At 31.7% G+C, this 26,462-nt stretch overlaps 2 protein-coding genes across 2 annotated transcripts in view; both read left to right on the top strand.

The window, feature by feature from the left end:
• Nucleotides 1-26,462, top strand: part of LOC126880538 (uncharacterized) — a 391,874-nt gene that overhangs the window by 321,050 nt on the left and 44,362 nt on the right. The gene's annotated exons all lie outside the window — the stretch shown is intronic.
• LOC126880536 (merlin) overlaps nt 1-26,462 on the top strand; it is a 45,982-nt gene that overhangs the window by 17,326 nt on the left and 2,194 nt on the right. Inside the window, exons 4-9 of the mRNA XM_050644459.1 lie at nt 8,910-9,137; nt 17,129-17,338; nt 17,695-17,931; nt 21,074-21,220; nt 24,422-24,643; nt 24,699-24,868. Coding sequence (XP_050500416.1) covers nt 8,910-9,137; nt 17,129-17,338; nt 17,695-17,931; nt 21,074-21,220; nt 24,422-24,643; nt 24,699-24,868 — 1,214 coding nt within the window. The remainder of the gene's footprint in view (nt 1-8,909; nt 9,138-17,128; nt 17,339-17,694; nt 17,932-21,073; nt 21,221-24,421; nt 24,644-24,698; nt 24,869-26,462) is intronic.

The raw sequence follows: 26,462 nt of genomic DNA, 5'->3' as shown, positions 1-26,462 counted from the left end.
TGAGGTTGAACCAATTACAAACAAGCATTACGGCTCGGTAAATTTGAATTACTCATCTTGGTTTAAAAACAGACCATATTATAACATGTTTTTCATTTCAAAAGAGGTTACTTATCAGATATTTGCCCGATTTCACCAACGATACCTAAATATTTAAGAATTACCTAAGTGGGTTTAGGTACTTCCAAACTCTAAAACGGATTTCACCATACGATAATAATTGCCTAAACCGCTTAAGCATTACCTTACGTTAGGATACGGATTTCGATCTCCCTAAACTTTAGGTATTACTTATCGTTGACAGTCAGGTTATATTTTTAAAATTTTGACTAATGTACTTGTGACGTTTGTCAATAATTTCCTTCTTACCTTAATTTTTCTATTATTCTGTAATATTAGGTATATTAGTTGTAATTTTGTATTTTCTTTTATATTATTAATATAATATGTGTTGGAAAATATAGAAAATCCTTTGGAGTTCTTTACAGGTCTGTTGACAAAATTATGTAGTCTACCTACTACCTAACAAACTAGTGTTGTGTTTCAAAAGTCCATTCCTGATATAACTAAAAGTGTGTCATTAAAAAATTAACAATAAAAAGCAATTTTCAACATATTATTTATTTTAAAATTATTTCATTAATGACAATTCAACTAACTTCAATTTTTCGTCATATGTGAAATTTACAACTCTTTTCTTTTCCTCCATTTCACTGTACATTGTACATATTATACAAATAACATACAAGACTATATTTATTATATACATACTTAATGCACAAATAACTAACTACATACTAAATAAAATAACTATAACAGTACAAAACTGAATAAAACCAAATTGGCAAACCAAACAATAATGACAAATAATCGAAAAAGTAAGGAAATGTCATCTTATTCTTCTTTTTATTTATCAAAAATAGTTCAAACGTACCCTAGGTAATACCTAGGAAAGCATTTCCTAGATAAGCAGTTCTTTTAGTTGTGAAATGCGATTGTTCGTAAGTATTGACTTAAGAAGTTCCTATCGATAAGAATTACTTAATAAGGCAACTGTTTAGGTATCGTTGGTGAAATCGGGCAATTATCTAGTATTTGTAATAGGAATCCAATCTTACATGTAATACAAATTAAATTATAATTATCAAGGGTCGCTATAAGGTCAAATTCATTTTGTTCAGATGCACAATATACTTTCAGCTGATCTTGATTACTCATGCTTTCAAAAAACAAATAATTAACAACTATAAGTTTATCACCATTTTATGACTCATGAACCAGTTAATTGTTACAGTAAATATTAATGCAGGCTTACAATACGGTGTATAATGATATGTTAAGTTTATCTAGAAAATCTATAGGTTATGATACAGAGAATTTTTGAAAAATTATCTAGCGTAACAGTATGGTGCAAAGGAGATATTTTCTGCATTATTCCGTATAATTCGACTTGTCCGTAGAATAGAGTCTGATGTGATAATAGAACAAAAATTAGGTAAATAGTTTAAATAAATCAGCAATGCAAGCTCTATCTAACTGTGTTTTTAAAATTTTTCTATTGCATTTGGATTGGAAGATATATAATCGAATAACGTCCCATGTCTTGTTCACTACGAAGTAAAAGGAACTTAGTGAACATAAGACGTCGTGCCGAGGAATAGAGGTAAGCGCGCGCTCCGTCTGATTCTCATTCCAGACGTTTTTGCTTGGAGAGTGGTTGTGTTTAACTGAGTTCTAGTCCACAATAATTATTTAATGTTATAGAAGTGAATCTAAACTGATAATAGTGAATAATAACAATATCATTGTGTAAAATGTCACGATCACGTAGAATACTTAATATGCTAAACGAAAACATAGTTTTGCCCGAGTCTTGTGCCCAAACTTTAAATGTTTCGCCGATTACTACAAGGACCAATATGACTGATGGTAAGTGTTTGTACTAAATAATCTGTTTAAAGCCAAACATTAACATTTAAATAACAAAAAAACAGAAAGAGGATAATTACAATAGTGCTTTTCAAAAAATAGTTTTTTGTTGAACTATATCCACATAGAACGTTATTCGATATAGTTGTGATAATAATCTTTGCATGCATTAAAATACTAAAAATTCTGTTCCGTAGTTAACTATAACCTTATTATTTGCTTTTAACAAGATTAACGTTCTATGTAAGCATATCAAAAGATAGAACATTATTCTATAGATTGTGATGAAATATTAAATGATTCATATTTACATAGGACATTTTTCACTGAAAGTTTTAGGTAAAATTATTAGTTCTATGTAACATCCGGACTTTTTACTCGGAGATGAAATAAGTTAAGACGTTTTTCGCTTTAAAATATTCTAAATTTAAAGAAAATACTTGCTTATTAAATACTGGATAGATAAAAATAAATGTAATTAATTGCTACCACACTGACCAAATTATAATTTTATGATTATTCCATAGGTATGACGTTTTTTCTTTTTAGTTACAGAAGATATACAAGAATATGAGGAATTATGACCTGTAATTCCTGGTGCGGAAGAAATTGATTCAGAACTACAGGGAATAGTTGAAGATGTTTTAAGGGAAGAGGATATTGTGGAATAAAATGCTCTGGAAGATGAAAGTAATGCTTTGAGTCCCGTTGCTCTTGAGGCTTCCCAGAGTTTTAGATATTCTCCCACGATAGAAATCGACGAATTGGAATGTTCTGACATTACACCTACTTCCACTTGTACAGACCGTGGCCGTAGTTTAACACCAATGCCATCACCTCTTAATTTTCATGCCGTCTGTGACAACGAGTTTTGTGCAGATCACGAAAAACAATATGTTCTTCAGGTGCCTTCTCCTTCGGTTAGCAGTGCAAGCTCTTCTGCTACAAATAAAAGTAACGCAACACCTAAAACAACTAAAAAAAGACCGAGGCGACAGAAGAGTGGTCTGATGTTCAAAGAAAGTGTCTGAAAAACTTGGGACAGAAGTATATGAGTAAAGGTGGAGTAGCTAAGGACGAAAAAACATTAGGACTACCATGCAAATGCCGCTACAAATGTTTTGATAAGATTTCTCATCAACAGAGGGTAGATTGCTTCTCAAAATTTTGGCAACTAGGTGATAGAGCGAAGCAATGGCACTTTATCGTTAAGTTCTCTCAAAAATTTGATAAGAAAAGGTGCCTTAACCAAGCTACTCCAAATAACCGCAAATATACTTATAAATACTTCCTACCTCTGATCACTGACTCAAACGTATCACATTGCGACACGGTTCCAGTGTGCCAAACAATGTTTGTCAACACACTTGCAGTGAGCACTAGAATCTTGAAGACTGCATGGAAAAAATTCGACGGAACTTCTTATATAGAAGAGGATAAACGAGGCCGCCACGACAATCATAAAACGGTTCTAACTGATGCTATGGTGCAAATTGTATGCGATCATGTGAAATCGTTCGTTCCCGTTGAATCGCACTACATACGTAAGAACAGCAAAAAACTGTACCTAAATGGAGATTTAAGTATTGCTAAGATGCACAAACTTTATCTGGAATGGTTTGATGATGCAAAATATACATGTAAAGCTTCAAAAGAGCGACAATATCGTGATATTGTTAATTCACATTTCAATTTATCATTTCACATACCAAAAAAAGACCAGTGCGATGAATGCCATATTTTCCATCAAAAGAAAGTTCCAACAGAAGAAGAGAAGAGTAAATTTGACAAACACCAAGATAATAAAAAGGTTGCCAGGCATTTAAAAAGCCAAGATAAAAAAGAAGCGATAGAGTCAGAAGGAAAAATTTTAACAGCTGTATTCGATTTCGAGAAGGTACTGACTTGCCCACATGGAAATGTCAGTATCTATTACTATAAACGGAAGCTGTCTTGTTTAAATTTTACTGTTTTCGATATGGGAAAGAAAAAGGCCACATGCTACATGTGGGATGAATCAGTGGCAAAACGTGGGGCCAATGAAGTGAGCAGTTGTTTATTGGATTTTATTGAAAATAACGTTAAAAAAGGTGCCAAAGAGTTCCGTTTTTGGTCAGACAATTGCGCTGGCCAAAATCGCAATCGAATTGTCTTTTCATTGTACGTTTACGCTGCAAAAAAATTCAGTATTTCGATTACACATCGTTTTTTGGAAAAAGGGCACACTCAAAATGAAGGTGATAGTGTTCACTCTGTAATTGAGCGTGCCTCTGAAACAAAAATGATATACACTCCGGATGAGTGGCGTCTGTTAGTGAAATGGTCAAAAATTGAAGGAGAACCCTACGAAGTTAGAAATATGAAACAGGAAAATTTTTTTGATTTCAAATCCCATATCAATGATAAAATTTGGCTTAAAAATATCAAAGGCGTCAAGATAGCGTGGAATACTATAAAAGAGGTTCATGCAAACTGTAATGATCCTAATAAATTATTTTATAAGTATCAATTGACACAAAGCGATTACGATACTTTGGTTCTTCGAGGTAACACAAGAAATTCGTTACAGACCGACCTGAAGACTTTGTATTCTGAGCCTATCAAAATATCCATTGATAAATATAAAGATTTGATTGGTATGTGTCAATCTGGTGTTATTCCAAGAGATTATTATACTTTTTTTAATTCATTGCCACATCACAATAGTAATGTTATTAACGAATCTGCAGATTCAGATTGATTTTCTTATCATTAATTTAGTAGTTAAGTAAATGCTGTTGTTTAATTTTTTATAGGTTTAGTTTTGTTTACGTTAGTATAATTATTATGACTTTAAATACACTTAAGATAAAACCGTTAGCAAGAATTTGTTAATGAGTGACTGTGAAATAAAATATGTTCCTATTCAGCAGTCTAATTTAGCAGAAGTTGTAACTCTATATTATGTTGTTATAAAACTACTATAATAGGAATTCCTGTGATAGCTAATGCTACGTTAATAACGTTAAAGTGTATTATTTAAAAATTTAGTAAAAATAAATAAACAAATAATTTTACACCTTTATAAAAATAAACTTACCTACCTAGTTTCATTTATTACTAGTTCCTTGATAAATCGCATTAAGGGTTTACCTAATTAAGGACAGTTTTGAATAATAATTATTATGAATAATAATAATTATTGGGAAAAATACTAAAATCTTGATTTTAATAGAATTCAATTAACTTAAGTAACTTAATTCGGTAAAATAGGGAATACGTATTACCTAGTCCGTATAGATCAAGAAATTATTTACAGAAAATTTGTCAAATTATAGTACATATACTCACATATGACCAAAACGAAATACGTAATTCCGGACAAAAATGCACTAAATACATATAAGACGAAGTATTCTTTTTAAGTTTCCGTAAAATAATGTTTTATATTCACTAATGACATTCGTGATTCCGCCTTAAAACGTCGCATGTTAAGATCAGACCCACTATTATACGAAATAATAAACATAAAAAAGATGTGTAATTGGTAATAGAAATGAACCCATCTGCCTAAAAACATATCCGAAATTCAGTACTTTAAGTTTATGAGTTTAGGATATAAATACGTTTATGTCTTTAAAACGCTCTGCTGAGAACTATGCATCTTGCAGATAAGACTTTGTTCTACGGATGAGTCGAATTGATTTATTATGCACAATCGATTGCAATGAAAATTACGTATTATAATAAATTATTGTTTGAGATTGCAATTCCCACTTCGGAAATCGGTTTCACAAAAGATTATTTCAAAAAATATTGGGGTGTGACCCATTCTCCGTTTGTTCTCTAGATTGAACCCCCCTTAGACTTTTGGTGATGGAATTATTTCAAAAGCAAAGTATTTAAATAGGCTAGACAACATCGAAGAGCTGAGAAAAATGCATTAGAGAAGAAATTTTAAACATAATTTTATTTAATTTGTAATAACTTTTTTGTTTATAAACATTTCTTATTTTAGAAAATTTCGTTTTAAAGAGCAAGAGTTAGGTTGACTAGGTGCTACTGTTTCTCGACTTTTTTTATGGAATGGAAGCTTGGACGTTAAATGCAGCACCAATGAAAAAACTAGAATTATTCGAGCTGGTGGTGTACAGAAGAATTCTGAAAATATTGTGGACAAAACACGTCACAAACAAAGAGATTCTGACAAAGATGAATATAGAAATGAAAATATTAATACCATCAAAACAAGAAAATTAGAGTATCTTGGACATATTACACGTGGAGAGAGATACAACTTGCTCCAATTGATTTTGCAGGGAAAGATTCAAGGAAAAAGAAGCATAGGGAGACGCAGAATATCATGGCTGCGCAACCTGAGAGAATGGTACAGATGTACATCAAATGAACTTTTCAGAGCAGCCGTCTCCAAAGTCCAAATAGCTAAGATGATTGCCGACCTCAGTCGCGGAGATGGCACTTGAAGTAGAATTTATTAATTTTTCTTGTTGATATTCCAGATCCTCTAGTAGCTTTCTCTAGGGCAATGTTGAACAGAAGGCATGACAGGCTTTCTCCCTGTCGAAGTCTTGTTTGTATCTGGAAGGTTCTTGATATTCCATGTTAGATGTACATACCAAGGTCTTATTCGAGATTAATCCGGCTCGAAGGACCAAATTTTTGTAGCTTACAAGCTTGACAAGTATGCGTGTGTGATTCTGTATATGAACACTGAATATCTGCATCCCTCAGGTTCAAGTGCGTGAGCATCTATGCGCACTGAATTTAAACTCAATGGACAGCCTAAGTCTGACGTCACAAAATTGGGAGGAGCTTATATTGACTTCAAACAATTTTGTTTGTAACGTTAAATTGTCATAAGGGATTATTCATTTATGTGCTTTGTGTGGCAAAATCAGACTTCATTTAGGTATTTCGTTAAAGAAACGTGTTAATTAAGAGATTTTTATTCGTTTTTGCTCAGGTGGTTTTTATTCCTTAGTGGTTGAAAATAAACATAACCTCAAAACTATTTACGTTCTTATCATTGCATTAAATGAACTCACCTGGGCAAAAACGAATAAAAATCTCTTGATTGACACTTTTCTTTAACTAAATACCTAAATGAAAAGTCTTATTTTGTCACACAAACCACGTAAACAATAAATTAAAAATTCCTTATGAGTGTTTAACCTTATAAATAAAATTGTTTGGAGTCAAATATAAGCTCCTCCCAATTTTGTGACGTCAAGACTTAGTAGTCCGTTCTTTAACGGTAAAATATTGCAAAACCTCTAAATTTTAAAGAACCGCTTGGATTGACATGAAATTTGGCATACACATAGCTAACAAGTCAAAGAAAAAAAGTGATATTGTGCCGATATGTGCTTTTGCCCTGGGGGTGCTTTTCACCCCCTCTTGGGGGTGAAAAAATATTCGTCCAAAGAAAGTCAGGAAATGGATAAACTGGCTAATTTTAAGTAACTTTTGTTCTATAGAGCTTTTTCCCTAAGTCAATACTTTTCGAGTTATTTGGCAGTGAATATGTTCATTTTTTCAACAAAATAACCACGCTTTTAGACGGTTTTTCGCAAATAACTCAAATAGTAAGTATTTTTAAAGTGTTTAAAAAAAGCTTCATTTTTGTCTTATAAAAAAAATTTCTAGCATCAAAATTAAACAAGTGACGCTCAAAATAAAGTTAGTTTGGTATTGGTAAAAAAATCGAGAAAATCACCCCCTAATTAGTATCTTAAATGAACTTAATCGTTACGACTTCACAAGTTTCTTGACTCGTGTATATATTGTTTATATAATCTGTAAGTTTCATTGGTTCAAAGTCCTTATTATTGAAAGGGCTGTAGTTAAAAGGGGTTGAACGAGTCACTGATCACGAATGTATGCAAATTTCGAAACACCAAATCTTAATCAATTTTTGTCTAACAGAAAAACAAAAAAATACATGATATTCAGAAAAGCAAATCTGACTTTTTTTGTTTTTCGAGTTTTTTGTTATCTCTAACAATTTTTAAGTTATTTTGAAAAAAAGCATATTTTTCAAAATTTAACTTTTTAAAAATTTTACTTTGAAACCAATTTTTTTCACAAATAAGTACTTTGAATCGATGAAACTTACATATCATATAAACACAACATAAGTAAAATAATTTGTGGAGCGGTAACGAGTAATTTCATTTAAGTTGCCAATTAGGGGGTGGTCTTCCCGATCTTTTTTTTGCAAAAACAAAAGGGACCAACTTTATTTTGAACGTAACTTGCTTAAATTTAACGCTAGAAACTTTTTGTAAAAACAGAAATAAAGCTTTTTTTAAACACTTTAAAAAAGTTATAACTGGTTTTCCCCAAAAAGTGCTTAATTTTTTGGATATTTCACGTCGAAATATTCTATTTGAAATTTGGTGAATATGAATCTATTTTTCATTGGCTATAACTCTGGTTCTACGAGATCCAGAGACCTAACGCGTACACCATTTTTTTTACTTTTTTATAGGCTATATTTTTGCTCAGAACGTTTTTTTCGACAAATACTCACTTTTTGAGTTATTTGTGAAAAACCGTCTAAAAATGTGGTTATTTTGTTGAAAAAATGAACATATTTACTCGCAAATAACTCGAAAAGTGTTGCCTTGGCGAAAAAGCTCTATGGAACAAAAGTTACTTAAAATTAGTCAGTTCACCCATTTCCGGACTTATTTTGGACATATATTTTTTCACCCCCAAGAGGGGGTGAAAGTCACCCCCAGGGCAAAAGCACACATCGGCACAATATCACTTTTTTCTTTGACATGTAAGCTATACGTATGCCAAATTTCATGTCAATCCAAGCGGTTCTTTAAAATTTAGAGCAAAAACCGTGAAAGAATGGACTATAGGATGTCGATTTGGGAGTGAGCGGCGCGTACACAGTTGTTACAATGTTCTTTTTATAAGAGGTTCAAATTATCGACAATTTTTTATTGATATTATTCTTGTTTCTACAGTTTGGAGATTTTGATGAAGATACCTATAAACCTGGTATGTTAGCGAGTGAAGACTTGTTACCTCAACGCGTAATAGATCAATATCAGATGACGTTAGAGATGTGGGAAGAACGAATCAGAGTGTGGTATGCGGATCACAGGGGGATGTCTCGAGACGAGGCTGAGATGGAGTATCTCAAGATCGCCCAGGATCTGGATATGTACGGTGTTAATTACTTTCCGATATTAGTAAGTATACAAGTATCTGAATTTTATTTGATTCTATCATTTATCCATCTCATCTGTTATCTTCTTCTTGGTCATTTACCTTTCTAATGTTTCCAATGTTGCATTATGGCGTTCCAACGTTGGTATTTTTGTCTAGCGGTGTGGTTTGCAGCACAAAACTGAATTTGAGGTTGGCAATTTTTGTTGTGATATTGTCCATGTTTAGAATCTCTTCTGGTTCAAACCTCAGTTGTAGTGATATTGAAAAAGTAACTATTCGTTACAAAGTACTCGTTACTTACGAATACCGAAAGTAACGATTACTATACACAGAGGTAAATCGTTACTTTGATTACTCTGATTACTTCGTTACTTCGTACCAATCTTATCACAGCGAGTAACGACTATTGTATCTTCTTTGATTACTCTGAGTACTTCGTACCAATCGTATTAGAGCGAGTAACGACTATTGTATGTACTTTGATTACTCTGATTACTTCGTACCCATTGTATTAGAGCGAGTTACGATTATTGTATCTACTTTGATTACTTTGATTACTCTGATTACTTCGTTACTTCGAACCAATTGTATCAGAGCGAGTAACGATTATTGTATCCACTGGCGAAGCGTCATGTAACCACTGTTACCATTGGTAACAGTTAAAAATCTTGCAATAAATATTTTATGACTGTTATGAAATAATTCCATTTATATTTTTTACCAACAGAAATATTTGTTAATAGTACCTAATTCAGTAAATAGCCAACTAGACGCACGAAAATATTGGCGAGATATGTGAATCCATTGCACGTTATTATATGCTGTTACCAATACTGACAGTGGTAACGCAGGAGAAACCTCGCTATCGCTCGAAACTAGCTCGTTTCTGAAAATTTTGATGGAGCGACGGCTCTGTTAGAGACGGCGCGCGGGCACGCTGTGTATATCAGTATTGTAACCATTTTGAGGATTGGTACCATTAGTTTAGTACCTATTACAGATTACAGTGTGCGTGCATTTAAACATGGAAGAGTGTTGCTACGTATTGCGTAATTGATCAACTACTTGAAAAGTTATTCTCCTTGTATATTTTTTTATATATAATTTTGAAGAAAAAAATGATATTATTGAAAATGGAAGAATTAAAATATAAACAATAGTTTTCAAAATCTGTTCTTTTTCCTACTTGTTCATTTTTTTATGTTAATTTTATGGTAGAATAATATGTTTAGTTTGTTTATTATTTATTGTTATACCTGTTACATATACATAATTACATACATATAATTTGGGAATAGTGATTTGTTTAATTTTATCCCACAGGATTGAAAACAAAAACTTATATTTGGGAGGTTCAAAATAATTTTTTTTTAAATAAGATTTTTTTACATCTGGTTTGGTAACACTTTAGAAAAAGTCACGCGTCGCCACTGATTGTATCTACAACCAGTACACTGATTACTTTCTAGTTTCTAGACTGACCGGAAAAATGTGGAAATGACAATTTTTCTACAGTTGTTATATCTGTGATAATGTTATATCGGAATACCTATACAAAATACCTACCTACTGAGAAATACGATTTTCGATGTGATTACCGGTACTCAAATACAAAAGTAACAAAAGTAATCATAGTAATCAAAGTAACGAATACTGTATACAGGGTGTTGCAAAAAAAGGTAACCCCGTTTCTAGGGTAGGTAAAAAACTGAAAAATAATTGGGGTTTGCTTAGTAAAAAATTTTTGTAACGCCATCCGTTTTCAAGATACAGGGCGTTGAAGAAAAAAAAAATTTTACGCATTTTTGAAAATTGAAAAATTGAAACAAGGTTTAAAAACTCTAATTATTGTTGATTTATCGTCATAACAATCAATAAATGTCAGATTTCCATGGCACACTTGGAGAAAATAGAGGTATACCTATTAGAACTTTATCATTACTACCAGCATCAATTTTTACTTCATAATTTTCAAATCAAAATATTCCGAAAACGGTACACAGTATCGAGTTTTACCAAGACTACCTTTTTCGTGTAAAATTGAATGATGTTTAAGTTTACTTGAAATTTTGATTAATAATTATACTCTTAAAAAAGTTATATTGACTAATACTTAGTACGATCCGTGTAACTAGCGCCCTCTATGAGAATCAGATATAAAAACAAATTGATGGGATGTATCAGCTTCCAAAACATATTCGTATAAAATTTCATTACAATGTTGCCAGTAGTTTCGGCAAAATCGTAAAAAATGCGTAAAATGTTTTTTTCTTCAACGCCCTGTATCTTGAAAACGGATGGCGTTACAAAAATTTTTTACTAAGCAAACCTTAATTATTTTTCAGTTTTTTACCTACCCTAGAGACGGGGTTACCTTTTTTTGAAACACCCTGTATAGCCCGATCAAAGAACAATCTGACCAAAAAAAAAATGGAAGGATGAAAATTTGGCAATAGGTAGTTGGAATTGTCTATTATTATATAAGAAAAAGTTTACAATTCTACATCCCCTCCATTTTACAAAAATGGAGGGGATTACCCCTTCTCGGGGGTGAAAAAATATACATTCAAAATAAGTTCGGAATTATATAAAACGATTAATTCTGAGCAACTTTTGTTCTATAGAGTTTTTTCACTAAGTCAATACTTTTCGAGTTATTTGCGAGTGAATATGTTCATTTTTAACAAAAAAAAAACATGTTTTTGGACAGTTTTTCGCAAATAACTCAAAAAGTAAGGATTTTATCGAAAAAAATATTCTTAGCCTTAGCATAAATATAGCCTATAAAAAAGTGAAAAAATGGTGTATGCATGAAGTCTGCATACCCACCAGCAGCGGAGTTATAGCTAAGGAAAAATTGGTTCTTATTGGTCCAATTTCAAAATCGAATATTTAGAAGTGAAATGACAAAAAAACGGAGCACTTTCCTGGGAAAACTCATTTGAACTTTTTTAAAGAGTTTAAAAAAAGGTTTATTTTTGTTTTTTAAAAAACTTTTATCAATAATAGTAAGTGAGTTACGCTTAAAATATTGTTGGTCGCTTTTATTTTTTGGTAAAAAAATCGCGAATATCACCCCCTAATTAGCATCCAAAATAAAATTAATCCTTACAGCCTCACAAGTTATTTTGCTTATGTATTCTTTATATGATCTATAAGTTTCGTTGGTTAAAAGTGTTCATTTTTGAGAAAAAAAAATGGTATAAAATTTTTTTTTAATTTTGAAAATAATTTCAAATTTGTTTTCAAAATAACTTAAAAATTATTAGTAATACCAAAAATTTCAAAGAGTAATAAAATGTACGTTTTGCTTTTCTGAATATTTTGGATTTTTTGTTTTTCCGGTAGACAAGTAGTGACTCGTTCAAGCCATTTTAACTACAGCCTTTTCAAACACACGCACTTTGAACCGATGAAACTTACAGATCATATTATAAAGAATTCATAAGCAAAGTAACTTGTGAGACAATAGCGATTAATTTTATTTTGGATGCTAATTAGGGGGTGATTTTCGCGATTTTTTACCAAAAAATAAAAGCGACCAACAATATTTTGAGCGTAACTCACTTACTTTTAATGGTAAAAGTTTTTTTAAAAATCAAAAATAAACCTTTTTTTAAGCACTTTAAAAAAGTTATAATGAGTTTTCCCAGGCAAGTGCTCCGTTTTTTTTGTCATTTCACATCGAAATATTCGATTTTGGAATTTGACGAATAAGAACCTACTTTTCATTAGCTATAACTCCGCTGCTGGTGGGTATGCAGACTTTACGCATGCACTATTTTTTGCACATTTTTATAGGCTATATTTTTGCTAGGAATATTTTTTCGATAATATCCTTACTTTTTGAGTTATTTGCGAAAAACTGTTCAAAAACATGTTTTTTTTTTGTTAAAAATGAACATATTCACTCGCAAATAACTCGAAAAATATTGACTTGATAAAAAAACTCTATAGAACAAAAGTTGCTCAGAATTAGTCATTTTATCCAATTCCGAACTTATTTTGAATGTATATTTTTTCACTCCCGAGAAGGGGTAATCCCCTTCATTTTTGTAAAATGGAGGGGGTGTAGAATTGTAAACTTTCTCTTATATAATAATATACAATTTCAACTACCCATTCCCAAATTTTCATCCTTCCTTTATTTTTTTGGAGGTTTTCGTACATTTTTGTATTCCTTGATCGGGCTAGTATGATTACTTGTTATATTGGAATACCTATACAAAATACCTACCTACTGAGAAATACGATTTTCGATATTATTACCGGTATTCAAATACAGAAGTAACAAAAGTAATCATAGTAATCAAAGTAACGAATACTGTAAATGATTACTTTATACAAAAGTAACGATTTGTAACGAACACTCGAAAGTAACTATATAATCAACATCACTACTCAGTTGACCAGTGTATTCCTGCATTACATTTTTTTTTTCGACAGTTTTTTTATCAGTATTCTTGATTATTTTTTTAGTCTGGATTTGCCTTACATGGCTCTCCATTTCTTTTGATGATTCCTTATCAGCCGTTTCTGAACCTCGTTTTTGGTAGCATCTTTAGCGATGCCACAGAAAATTTCTGGGCATTCAAAAGTTTCTCTCGAGTCTTGTTTTGCTAACATATCTGCTCGTTAATTCCTATGCATACCTTCATGATCCGGCAAGCATATTAAAGACACTTTATTGTCTTTTGCCAGGTTGTCAAGATCTGTGCAGTTCCTCACCAGTTTTAATTTCGTGAGTGGGTTCTTTACTGTCAGAATAGCTGCTTGGCTGTGTAAATGATGCTTCTTTTAGCTTTAGGGTCCCCATCTATGATTTCATCAATGCAGGCCACCAAAGCAAAAACTTCAGCCTGGAACATAGTTGCATGTTGACCTAGGCTGTAAGATTTATTATAGTTGCATGTTTACCCAAAGACTCCTGATCCAGTATCATGGTAAGTTTTAGAACCATCAGTGAATCCGGATCAATCATTTCGATCTCTTTTGCCACTTTAGTTGCGAATATGTTTTTGCCGCCTCTTCCGTTTGGCGAGATATAATGCTGATATCGTCGGCATAGACGGCAATCTGTATTGATTGATTTGTTAGGAAATCTGCTCTTCCTATATTCAAATGTCTTATCACATATATTTGAGAGACAGGTTGGATAGTACTCCAGGGTAATAAACTAGAAATAGACCATGTTCGGGATACTCAAAGAACCAGGTAGCTGTGTACTTTTTTAGTTATTGTAGACCTATAGGAAGAAAACCTACCTATTTTCTGCCTAGAGTTCGCGTCCGTTTTTTAATTATTAACAATTTAATGCAAAAAATCGCGATTTTTTCGATTTTATGCACCCCATTCAAAAGCTAAATAGTTGACATAAAATTACAAAATTTAATTTTTTAGAACATTAAAAAACCTTCAAAATACCGATTTTTGAAAGTTAAAAAGTTAATATGTTGCTACGCAAAATGCAAAATAAGTGAAAATCGTTATTTGTTAATAACTTTTATTAAAACTACCTTAGAACTTTAGTGTTTCACCCAAAGTTGGGTACTTAACAAACCCTCAAAACTTGACACCGATCCATTAATTAGTTTAAGAGTTACTCTAATTGTTTATCCCAGACACCTTTATTTTGCAATAACATAAGACAGAAAATAATGAAGATAGGGCAATTATGCGTATGTCAAATGAAAGTAGAAAACTGATGCTATCAAAATGTACTAAAAAAAGATAAAAAACTATCTATATAGTCAAAAATCCTAATGCCAAATTTGTGAAATTTTGTAGTTTATAAACATTTAGAATAACTTTAAAAATATTGTCCGTAGAAAAAATCATTTTACATATTAGAAAAGCTGGTATTTTAAACGAATTTTTAAAAATGTAGTTCAATTGGTGACTAGTCGTGGTAAGTGAAGGGGGAGCTGGGAGCCGACAAATGCACGAGTTCAAAAACTAAAAAAGGCAACTTAAAACTATTCTTTTTCTCATGATCATATTTCAGTGCGTCACAGTTTTTCGATTTCTTTCTAACGCATTAAATTGTATGTGACAGAAAAAAAGGCACGTCGGTGATTACATTTCGTCGGTGACATTTATAACATGTATTCTAGTTATTCTAGTTGTCGATAGATGGCGCCATAATAAAAGAAATAATCTTCTTTTTTAATTAGATAATAATATTACAAATATAATCTGTATAATTTATAAGACTATACAAATCAAAGAAAATACCATTTTATAAATGCAAGAAACACATTTGATTTGTTTTTATTCCAAATTGAAAATAAAATGTGACATCTGTCAGATTTAACTAAAATGTCATGTTAGAATAAATGTCATAAATGTGTATTATCACGGACTTACCCTTTTTCCTATCATTTGTTACGCACTGAAAAATGATCATGAAAAGGACAATACTATCATTTTCTATATCTCGGGATCTACTGAACATATTTTGATCGTTCTTTTTTAATCCGTATGTAGTTTTTCTGTACATTACAGATATGCAATTTGTCTAGACACTTATTAATAATTAGTAAACAGTCTAATTTGTTTAAACAATTTTTAAAAAAATAACTTTTTCCCGAAAATCCAAGATTTTAATCATACTAATGTTATTAATCATAGAAAAAGTTAAGGTATACTTTAATAAATAAATTATCTTCAATAAATAATTATCTAATAAAAATTATTTATTTATTAAAGTGTACTTTAACTTTTTCTATGATCATTAATGATACTATGATAGATTTTTGTAAAAAAAATATTTTTTCAAGAATTGTTTAAACAAATTAGACTGTTTATTAAATAATAAATTTATAAACAAATTGCATATTTGTAATGTACGTAGAAATTACATACAAATTAAAAAAAGAAAGCTCAAAATCGATTGAGTTGGTCCGGAGATACAGAAAATTATATTCGTTTGAAATTGCTTTTTCGGTATTTTAACTCGGTGAATTTGTAGGTTCTTCCTAGTAATCGTTTGAACTACATTTTTGAAAAATCGTAGAGGGTGCTGTGAAGGTACAATGTTTGTGCAAATTTTTTAAGAAAAAATACAAATCCCATTCTTTAAAATGGCATTAATGAGATTTCTTAATTATTATAAACAAATCAGCTGTGAATTAAAAAAAAACATATGGCTAACTTTGTTCCAAATGAACCCAGGCTAATTTTTTTATTTGAAAATTCGTGTTAAAATACTATTTTTTCGATTATATAAAAATATTGTTTCTACGGACAACATTTTCAAAAGTTATTCTAAATGTTTATAAACTACAAAATTTCAAAAATTTGGCATTAGGATTTTTGACTATATGAATTATTTTTTTTATATTTTTTAATACATTTTGATACTATCACTCTTCTACTTTCATTTGGCATACTCAGAATTGCCCTCTCTTCATTATTTTCTGTCTTATCTCATTGCAAAATAAAGGTCTCTGGGATAAACAAATAGAATAACTCTTAAACTAATTAATGGATCGGTCTCAAATTTTGAAGGTTTGTTAAGTACGCCAGTACCGAACTTTGGGTGAAACACTAAAGTTCTAAGGTAGTTTTAGTAAAAGTTATTAACAAATAACGATTTTCACTTATTTTGCAGTTTGCGTGGCAACAAATTAACTTTTTAACTTTCAAAAATCGTCATTTTGAAGGTTTTTCAATGTTCTAAAAAACTGATTTTTGTAATTTTATGTCAACTATTTAGCTTTTGAATGGAGTGCAAAAATTCGACAAATCGCGATTTTTGCACCAAATTGTTAATAATTAAAAAACAGACGCGAGCTCTAGGCAGGAAACAGGTAGGTTTTCTTCCTATAGGTCTACAATAACTAAAAAAGTAGTCAGCTACCTGGATCTTTGAGTGTCCCGAGAAAATCCGAGAAAACTCTGGACTATAGTGGCGGTGCCAGCCTCCTTAGCTTTAATTCATTTGTAAGTCAACCGGTTTTTAAAAATTCTCATGAACAGTGTATACATTATGTTTCATGTTATTTTTTAGAATAAGAAAGAGACTGAACTATGGCTTGGCGTCACGGCGCTGGGTTTGAATATATACGAAAAAGAGAATAAACTTCAACCGAAAACAACATTCACATGGTCAGAGATCAGGCACATCAGCTTTGACGACAAGAAGTTTATTATTAAACCAGTGGATAAAAACGCCCCAAATTTCGTATTCTTTAGTCAAAAGGTTAGGATGAACAAATTGGTAAGTACATAATTTATTTTTATTCGCTTAGAAATGGAAGCTTTTTTCATCATTATGCATTTATATTTTTCGATATATTAGTTTCTGTCCTTTTCTCGTCAACGTTTTTCAAATACAGTCAACAGTCATCTGTCAATAAGTTTACCATAGCAATATCCTAAATTAATTCATTTTGAACTAGTACCTCAACCGCTCTATGATCCAGATTTAGCCTCCATTGATTTTTAACTATTTTGAAACCTCAACATTTAATTTTTTTGTTGAAAAAAGCTTGCTTTTTCTACAATAACTTCTCAACTTCTTTCTTGCTTCCTTCATTTTATATTTATACTAAATTTCGAGTATATTTTTGGCAGATATTAGACTTATGTATGGGCAATCACGATCTGTTTATGCGACGACGAAAACCAGACTCTATGGAACTGCAACAGATGAAAGCGGCGGCTAAAGAGGAAAAACAAAGACGGCAGGTGCAAAGAAATAGACTAGCAAGAGAAAAACAGTTACGGGAAGAAGCCGAACGTGAAAGGGCGAGCATGGAGCAGAGGTTGCTTCAGTATCAAGAAGAGATACGGTTAGCTAACGAGGCTCTGGTAAGCATAGCAAATTTTTAACTATATATATTTTTTATTATTTCTTTTTCTTGTAGTGCCTATCCGTTTCGGATGTTGGCGACCATCATGGCAATCTGCACTTTGCACACTGCTGCTCTGAAAAGATTTGTAGTGGTTGTGTTGAACCACGTTCGTAGATTTTTCAGCCAGGAAATCCTTCGCCTTCCTGGTCCTCGCTTTCCCTCTACTTTTCCCTGCAAGACCAGTTGCAGCAGTCCATATCTCTCACTGTTCCTCATGATGTGACCGAGGTATTCGATTTTGGCTGTTTTTATTTTGATTAACAGCTCTTTTTCTTTTTTCATTCTCAGCAAAACACCCTCATTAGTAATGTGGTCGGTATAAGATATCTTCAGGATTCGACGATAAAGCCACATCTCAAAAGCCTCAATTTTCTTGCAGGTGGCGTCTGTGAGAGTCCACGACTCAACTCCGTACAACAGTATAGGAAATATATAACATCGTAGTAATCTGACTTTTATGGGTATCGACAAATCATGACATTTGAACAACTTTGCCATTTTTTGAAATGCAGATCTTGCTTTCTCTATCCTACATTTGATTTCTATAGAATGGTCCCAATTTTCATTGACGTTCGTACCAAGGTAGGTGTATGTTTTTACTCTTTCTATTTGTTGACCATTCACACTGATTCGTCCAAATTGCTGTTCATTCTTAGAGATCATCATACATTTGGTTTTCTTAGTGTTTAGTGAAAGTCCGTATCTCTGACTGACTTCTGCGATTCTGCTCATTAACTCCTGTAGGGCTTCAGAACTGTCAGCGAATACCACAGTGTCGTCTGCGTATCTTATGTTATTGATACATTCTCCGTTAATTCTAATTCCGGCTTCAACATCATCCAATGCTTCTTGAAAGATTTCCTTTTATTATTTAAGTGTATTATTTAATGTTTAGTGAATTTATTCTTCTAATTTATTGTATTCTTCTATTTTGTCATTATCGCTAGTATCACCATATCATCCGCGTAGCTATGCAGTGTTCCTTGCTATTGAAAATAGTCCTGTTTGTGCTCATATTTGATCTTCTTTCGATGTGTTCTAATACTAGGTTGAATAAATTCGTTGTTAGCGCATCCCCTTGTTTTAAACCTCTATTCACTGTGAACTATCTTAACCTCCGGATGACCAAGGGGGGTAAATTTGGACTCCAATGTATGTTTTATTTAATAAAGTCAGAAATATTTTCAATTTTAAACTCATTATTTTTCTATTTGACTTTAATATCATTCTAGATACCCTCATATTTTGTAATAAAAAAAATTCCCTAATTTTACAAAAAAAAAATATTTTCTGAATTTGGGGTCAAAGACGAACTCTCTTGGCCTTCCATATTTCAATTTTATATTAAGTAAATACCGTCTATTATGTGGAATTGTATGTAAAAAACCTTTCAATATTGAAAAAAAATGTTTGTTAAACCTGTGGCGACGTAATTAGTGTATATTTTAAAATATCTTTAGTTCTAAGTTCAGAATGATGATTCCTGTTTTTGTTCAGTTGTAATTAAAAATATGTTTTACTAATGTTTATTTATAATTTATTGATACAATATGTAGTAACATTAAAATTACGACTACATTATTACATTAACATTTCTTAAAACAACTTCATTTTTTTGTCAATTGTCATTTTTGACTTGGGGTCATTTTTTATCCCCGTTGGTCATTCGTGTAACAAAAAAAGGTTGGTCATCGGAAGGTTAAAGAGCTTTTTTCCATTGTTACCCTATTTCCCATATGTTTTTATCGTCATTCTCACGACTCTTGCTTGTCTAAGTCCTCTCTGATATTTTCTGATAACGTTCAATTGATGATTAATATTTATTTATACAAAAGTTGCTGGCTCTAATGACTTTTTTGTTGTTATTTTTGTTTAAATCACATGCCAAAACAGACTGTAGCGCCATCTGTCGAAGTCTTTATTAATCTCAAATCTCTCACATCTTTGGAAATAGAATATAACAATCTGTAGACTAAACGAATAAAATAATGTTCCCTTCATATATTAGAGAGATTTTGCACCTCTTATTTTGCAATTCCGTTATGGTTATCGTTATACTACGTCTGCGCAGTAGCGAATATATGATCCGTTATCGTTATTAAACATAAGGGATTCCGTAATTTACGGAGGTTTAAAGTAGTGCTTATCGTTATCGTTATAGTAATGGTTAAATTGCTTTGTTGCCAGAATGTAAAAAAACAGTAAAATTACATTTACATAGATTCTAATTTTGATTACCTATAAATTAAAATATCAAAAACTGTTCAAGTATATGCTTAAAATTACAATAACGTTGTGAAGTGAGGTTATGTTTAAATAACGATAACGATGACACGAAAAACCTACTTGACAGGCTGCAAAAACTCTGCTTTTTAACGTTGCCGTAATCGTTATGCTTAAGAGGAAACAGTAGCGATCAACAGGTAGCAAAAACGCGTTCCAAGATTGCGGCTGTAATTTTGAATATTTTTTCGAGATATTTGGCACACTTATTCGTAATATAATAAAGAATGGCGGTACAGAGCCCAATTTGAAAAATATACTATGTGGAAATTACTCTGTAATTAAATACAATATTAAAAAAACGAGCATGTACCGCCATTAAGAAGAACAAAAAAATACACTTTCTTCAAATAAACTTTTTTATTTGATGTCTAGATTTTGTGTCATTTTGTAACTACTAAAATTTTTTATTTCACTAGTAGTTCCAAAATGACACAAAATCTAGGCATCGGATAAAAAAGTTTATTTGAAGAAAGTGTATTTTTTTGTTCTTCTTAATGGCGGTACAGGCTCGATTTTTTAATATTGTATTTAATTACAGAGTTATTTCCACATATTAATATATTTTTCAAATTGGGCTCTGTACCGCCATTCTTTATTATATTGCGAATACGTGTGCCAAATATCTCGAAAAAATATTCAAAATTACAGCCGCAATCTTGGAACACGTTTTCGCTACCTGTTGATCGCTACTGTTTCCTCTTAATAAAGTTAACCATAGAGGAGCCAAAATCAGCGGTTATTTTAAGAGATGCAAAATCTCTCTATTGTCAGATAGTAATTACACTCAAAGATTTTTTTCTTTCATGCTGTAGCGAAAATCCGAAGAAAGTGCGGATCTTCTAGCAGAGAAAAGTCGAGTAGCTGAGGAAGAAGCGAGACTTTTGAGCCAAAAGGCCGCTGAAGCTGAACAAGAAATCATAAGATTAAGACTGACAGCGATGAGAAAAGACGAAGAAAAGGTAAGTGTCTGTTCCAATTAGTTTATTTTCTATTTAAAAACTAAGTCTTTGTATAATAAAAATCCACGCGGAAAATAAAATTCCTGTAGCTGGCTGTATACCATAAATCACAAAAAATACAAGATCCTTTGTAAAAGGTATATTTAAAAGACCCCAATAAGGGTTACAAAACAAAACGTTTTCGGATTAATAGGTAATCCATCATCAGCGTTAAGCCCTAAAATAGTAAGTCTAACCTAATTAATAACAGACAATGTTGTAAAAGTTGACAAAGGTTAAGAATTGACAGAGGCCAGCCATACTTACAATAGCATGCATGCGTAGCCACCAAAAAGTTATGAGTAAGAACCCTTTAAAAGTTTCAAGATCTTAAATGATACTACATATTTTTATTAAAACAGATGGATGTTGTAAATATTCCTGGATATAACCCAGAGCAACACAGGACTCTAACCCACGTGGATGTGATATGCAAGGAATGAACTTCACATATTGAAAATTGAGTGTCAACTGAACGTAAAGGTGAAAGAACTTTAGAAGTATGCCAGTCACAGATTGTCAATGCGACGTTATGAACTATTTTGTTATTTCAGCCAATGAATTTAACGTTTATGTTGATGTTAAAAATAAAACATTATTAAATATCCATATATTGGTGCTAGTGGTGATGTTTATTTTTAACATCAACATACACTTTAAAATTATTGGCTGAAGTAACAAAATAGTTCATAACATCGCATTGACAATCTGTCACTGGCATACTTCTAAAGTTCTTTCACCTTTCAGTTCAGTTGACACTCAATTTTCAATATGTGAGGTTCATTCCTTGCATATCACACTTATGTGGGTTAGAGTCCTGTGTTGCCCTGGGTTATATCCAGGAATATTTGCAACATCCGTCTTTATTAATAATAATATGTAGTATCATTTAAGATCTTGAAACTTTTAAAGGATTTTCACCCATAACTTTTTGGTGGCTCACGCATGCATGCTATTGTAAGTATGGCCTCTGTCAATTCTTAACCTTAGTCAACTTTTATAACATTGTCTATTATTAATTAGGTTATACTTACTATTTTAGGGCTTAACACTGATGATGGATTACCTATTAATCCGAAAACGTTTTGTTTTGTGATGCAACCCTTATTGGGGTCTTTTAAATATATCTTTTACAAAGGATCTTGTATTTTTTTCTTAGTATAATATTGAAGAATATTAATATTGATAACATCTTTTATTGTACCATTTAATGTTCCTTCACTAGTCTTTTATTTTTTATACGAGACATTTTCCAAGCATTTGGTAGAAATAAAAATTAAAAACGTTGATTCCTTAGTTTTATGTGCTCTGTCGGTCTGTCTGTCGGTCCGGGAATTAGTGCAGCCCAAACGGTAGCATATATCTATCTATACAGGTTGTAACGAAAATACAGGTCATAAATTAAATCACATATTCTGAGACCAAAAATAGTTCGAATGAACCTAATTTACCTTAGTACAAATATGCACATAAAAAAAGTTACAACCCTTTGAAGTTACAAAATGAAAATCGATTTTTTCGAATATATCGAAAACTATTAAAAATTTTTTATTGAAAATGGACATGTGGCATTCTTATGGCAGGAAAATCTTAAAAAAAAATTATAGTGAAATTTGTGCACCCCATAAATATTTTATGGGGGTTTTGTTCCCTTAAACCCCCCCAAACTTTTGTGTACGTTCCAATTAAATTATTATTGTGATACCATTAGTTAAATTCAATATTTCTAAAACTTTTTTGCCCCTTAGTATTTTTTCGACAAGGCAGTTTTTATCGAGTTGCGGCTTCTTTTTTAATATGTTTAAATAAAAATTTTATGGGGGTTTTGTTCCTTTAAACCCCCCAAATGTTTGTGTATGTTCCAATTAAACTTTTACTGCGGTACCATTAGTTAAACACAGTGTTTTTAAAACTTTTTTGCCTCTTTGTATTTTTTCGAGAAGGCACTTTTTATCGAGATGTGACTTCTTTTTTAATATGGTTCAAAATGTACCTAAAAATGTAAATCATAAATAAATTTTCATATTATTACCAAGTCTCCATAATCGTACTTAGCCATATACAAATATGTGGTGGATTTGAAAAGTATTCAAAATATCTCGATAAAAACTGACTTTTCGAAAAAGTACTATGAGGCAAAAAAGTTTTTAAAATAGTGTGTTTAACTAATGGTACTACAATAATAATTAAATTGGAACGTACACAAAAGTTTGGGGGGGTTTAAAGAACAAAACCCCCACACAATTTTTATGGGGTGTCCAAATTTCACTATAATTTTTTCTTAAGATACTACTGCCATAAGAATGTCACATGTCTATTTTCAATAAAATATCTCTAATAGTTTTCGATATATTGGAAAAAATCGATTTTTATTTTGTAACTTCAAAGGGCTGTAACTTTTTTTATGTGCATATTTGTACTAAGGTAAGTTAGGTTCAATCGAACTATTTTTGGTCCCAGAATCTGTGATTAAATTTATGACCTGTATTTTTGTTACACCCTGTATATCTATATTTATATATCTATGTGCAGAATTAAATTACAGTGAATTTTTATGTGAGTGTTTTTGGTTTAACGTTAAAATTTTCTGAGTTACAGAGCAACAATTGAAACAGAGATTTCGGAGCGCTAATTTGTTTATAAACCAAATAGCACATTTCTGTGGACTTTGTATAGCTATATTACTAATATATTATGAAATCTTAAGATTTGATTCCAGCATGTCCAGCAATAAAATAGCTGGTACATAATTTTCCTTGTTTTATACTAATTTTCCCAGATGACAGCGCGTTTCCTTGTTTCAAGCTACTGCTTATTTCAAATGATTCTGATAGTTTGTTACCTATTCGTACTCTGGATCTCCTACATATCTTAAGGAGTTGGTTAATTTTTTTAGAACTGAAAGTTCTGCCATTGCATTCCACATCTGATTTCTTTTAATGCTGTCGTACGCTTGTCGGAAATCTATGAAGAAATTATGAATAGTTCTATTCAATTCCCATCCTGTTTCAAGCAGCTGGTCGATCTAATTTTTCTGAATCCGGCTTGGTATTCCCCTTTAAAATTTTCTACAAAAGGTGGCCTTCCTTGTATTATAACCTATTATTCCAGAAGGAACTAAAGCTTGTTTTTCATTTTAGCTTATTTTGATCGTTTTTTCAGGTTTCTTTGGAAAGAAAGACAAGGGAAGCGGAAATGCTAACGGCTCGACTAGTCGAAGAATCTGAGAAGAGGGCAGCCGAAGCGAATAGACTCAAAGACGAGCTGCTGAAGGCCAGAGCAGCGGAAAAACAAGCTAAAGAAAAACTTTTAGACTTCCTAAATCGTACGACGACCTACAACGGATCCAATACAGTCTCTCCTATTTCTGTAAGCAATTTTTCTGTAAGTATATAATTTTTCAAGTTGTGCATTATTCTAATGATCTTTCATTTTTTAGTCTGTTACTACCTTGTATCAGCCTCCGTTAAGTCCTGGTTACGGTCCAGATTTGTCGATGATAGAGACCGAAATATCTACGTCGCCAGATCTTAATTTGAACATCACTGCCTACGATTTGATAGCCAATGCGGACGCAGATCAGCTCTCGTTAGAAATAGAAAAAGAAAGGTAAGTTAATTTTAAACTATGGTTATATACCTATAATTTCTACTACTAAACTCTCAAATAAACCAAAAAAGGTTCATGCCATCGTCCTTACCATTTCCAACTATCGAATGTGAAAAATCGGGTTTTTCAGATTCGATACCTTGTCCTTGCATTATACGTGATACATCTTGTGGCAAATTCTCGTTATTGTAGCTTGATTAGGAGCGCGAGAAATATGCTGTTTAAACTATCGAATATGAACATTTTTCCATTTGGTTGACTGTAAACTGACGAAAATGGTATATTCGATACTTTTTTTTTGTATAAATATAACTAAAGGTATATTTGAACAACTCTAAAATGTCGAATGTGTCACATTCGTTAGTTTGTATTGTAATTTATTCAACAGTTATTCAATTATAATCTGTAAACTGTCGAAAATGCTAAACTGCTGAGAACAAAATGCACGTGTTTAAAATTTGTGCGAATTTTGTTTCAGTATCGCTTCCAAGAAATTCTTGTGAGGCAGTTTATGATTTCATTTTAACGGATTTTCATTATTTGATTATACAGTTATTCGCTATTATACATTCGCTACTTTGAAACATCGGACCGAAACAAATCTCTGATTAATACAAAAAGCAAAGTAACGAATGGGATTTTTTGGAAAGAAAAAAATGATAAGCAATTCAAATTTGTTATCAATCTAACAAGGAATAAACATTACATACAAAAAATATAAAAATTTTCTTATTTGTCAATGCGCTGATTTAGGAGTCTCTAAAAAAGAGTTATTTTGCTCTCCTGAAAAGTACCACTTTTCACATTCGATAGTTGGAAATGGCAGGGACGCCATAAAGAAAGTTACTGATATAGTTGTCCCATTTTAACTTTGCCCATGCGTCATGATTCATTTTCAAACAAATTAAATCAAAACATAAAGTGAAACGTACGTCGATGTGTATAGTATATAGTATAAAATAAAGTATACACAATGTATAATGTACACGTCGACATCACAAACATTAGTCATCGTTTTTTCGATACCATTGTCATCTAATTAAACAGAATTAGGAAAGCAGAAAATGGAAAGAGAGAACACTGGTTTGATCAGGACTGTAAAAGAATCCTATAGAGCGTCTCACGTTAAGAATAGAATAAGAGAATTATAAAACCAAAAGGAGAGAAGTTAAACAATTATGCGGGCAAAAGACGAGAAAACTAGGTAGAAAAACAACTACAAATAATAGAAGACAACTTATATTATTATAACAACAATAATAGACAACGCAACAACAAGTCACTTACTGTCACTTGCTGTTGCGTTTAGTTAATTTCAATTTCCGACTTATCATCGACTTATTTCGTATGCTTTAAATGATGACGCACGGGTAAAGATTCAAGGATTCAACTGTATATAACATTGTTTTGATATGTCCAAACAATCTCCCTCATGAATTCAAACACATATTCTTCCACTTTTAAGTCTGCTAAACAATGGTTTGCATTGAGAAATATTAAACATATTATAACATTCGTTTGATAGTTTGATACTAGTGACGTCATCCATCTGGGCGTGATGACGCAATCGATGATTTTTTTTAAATAAGAATAG

Source organism: Diabrotica virgifera, chromosome 2, assembly GCF_917563875.1.
Source record: "Diabrotica virgifera virgifera chromosome 2, PGI_DIABVI_V3a".
NCBI lineage: Eukaryota > Metazoa > Arthropoda > Insecta > Coleoptera > Chrysomelidae > Diabrotica > Diabrotica virgifera.
Note: the sequence above shows the minus strand (reverse complement) of the source record. Positions and strands in the feature narration are given on the sequence as shown.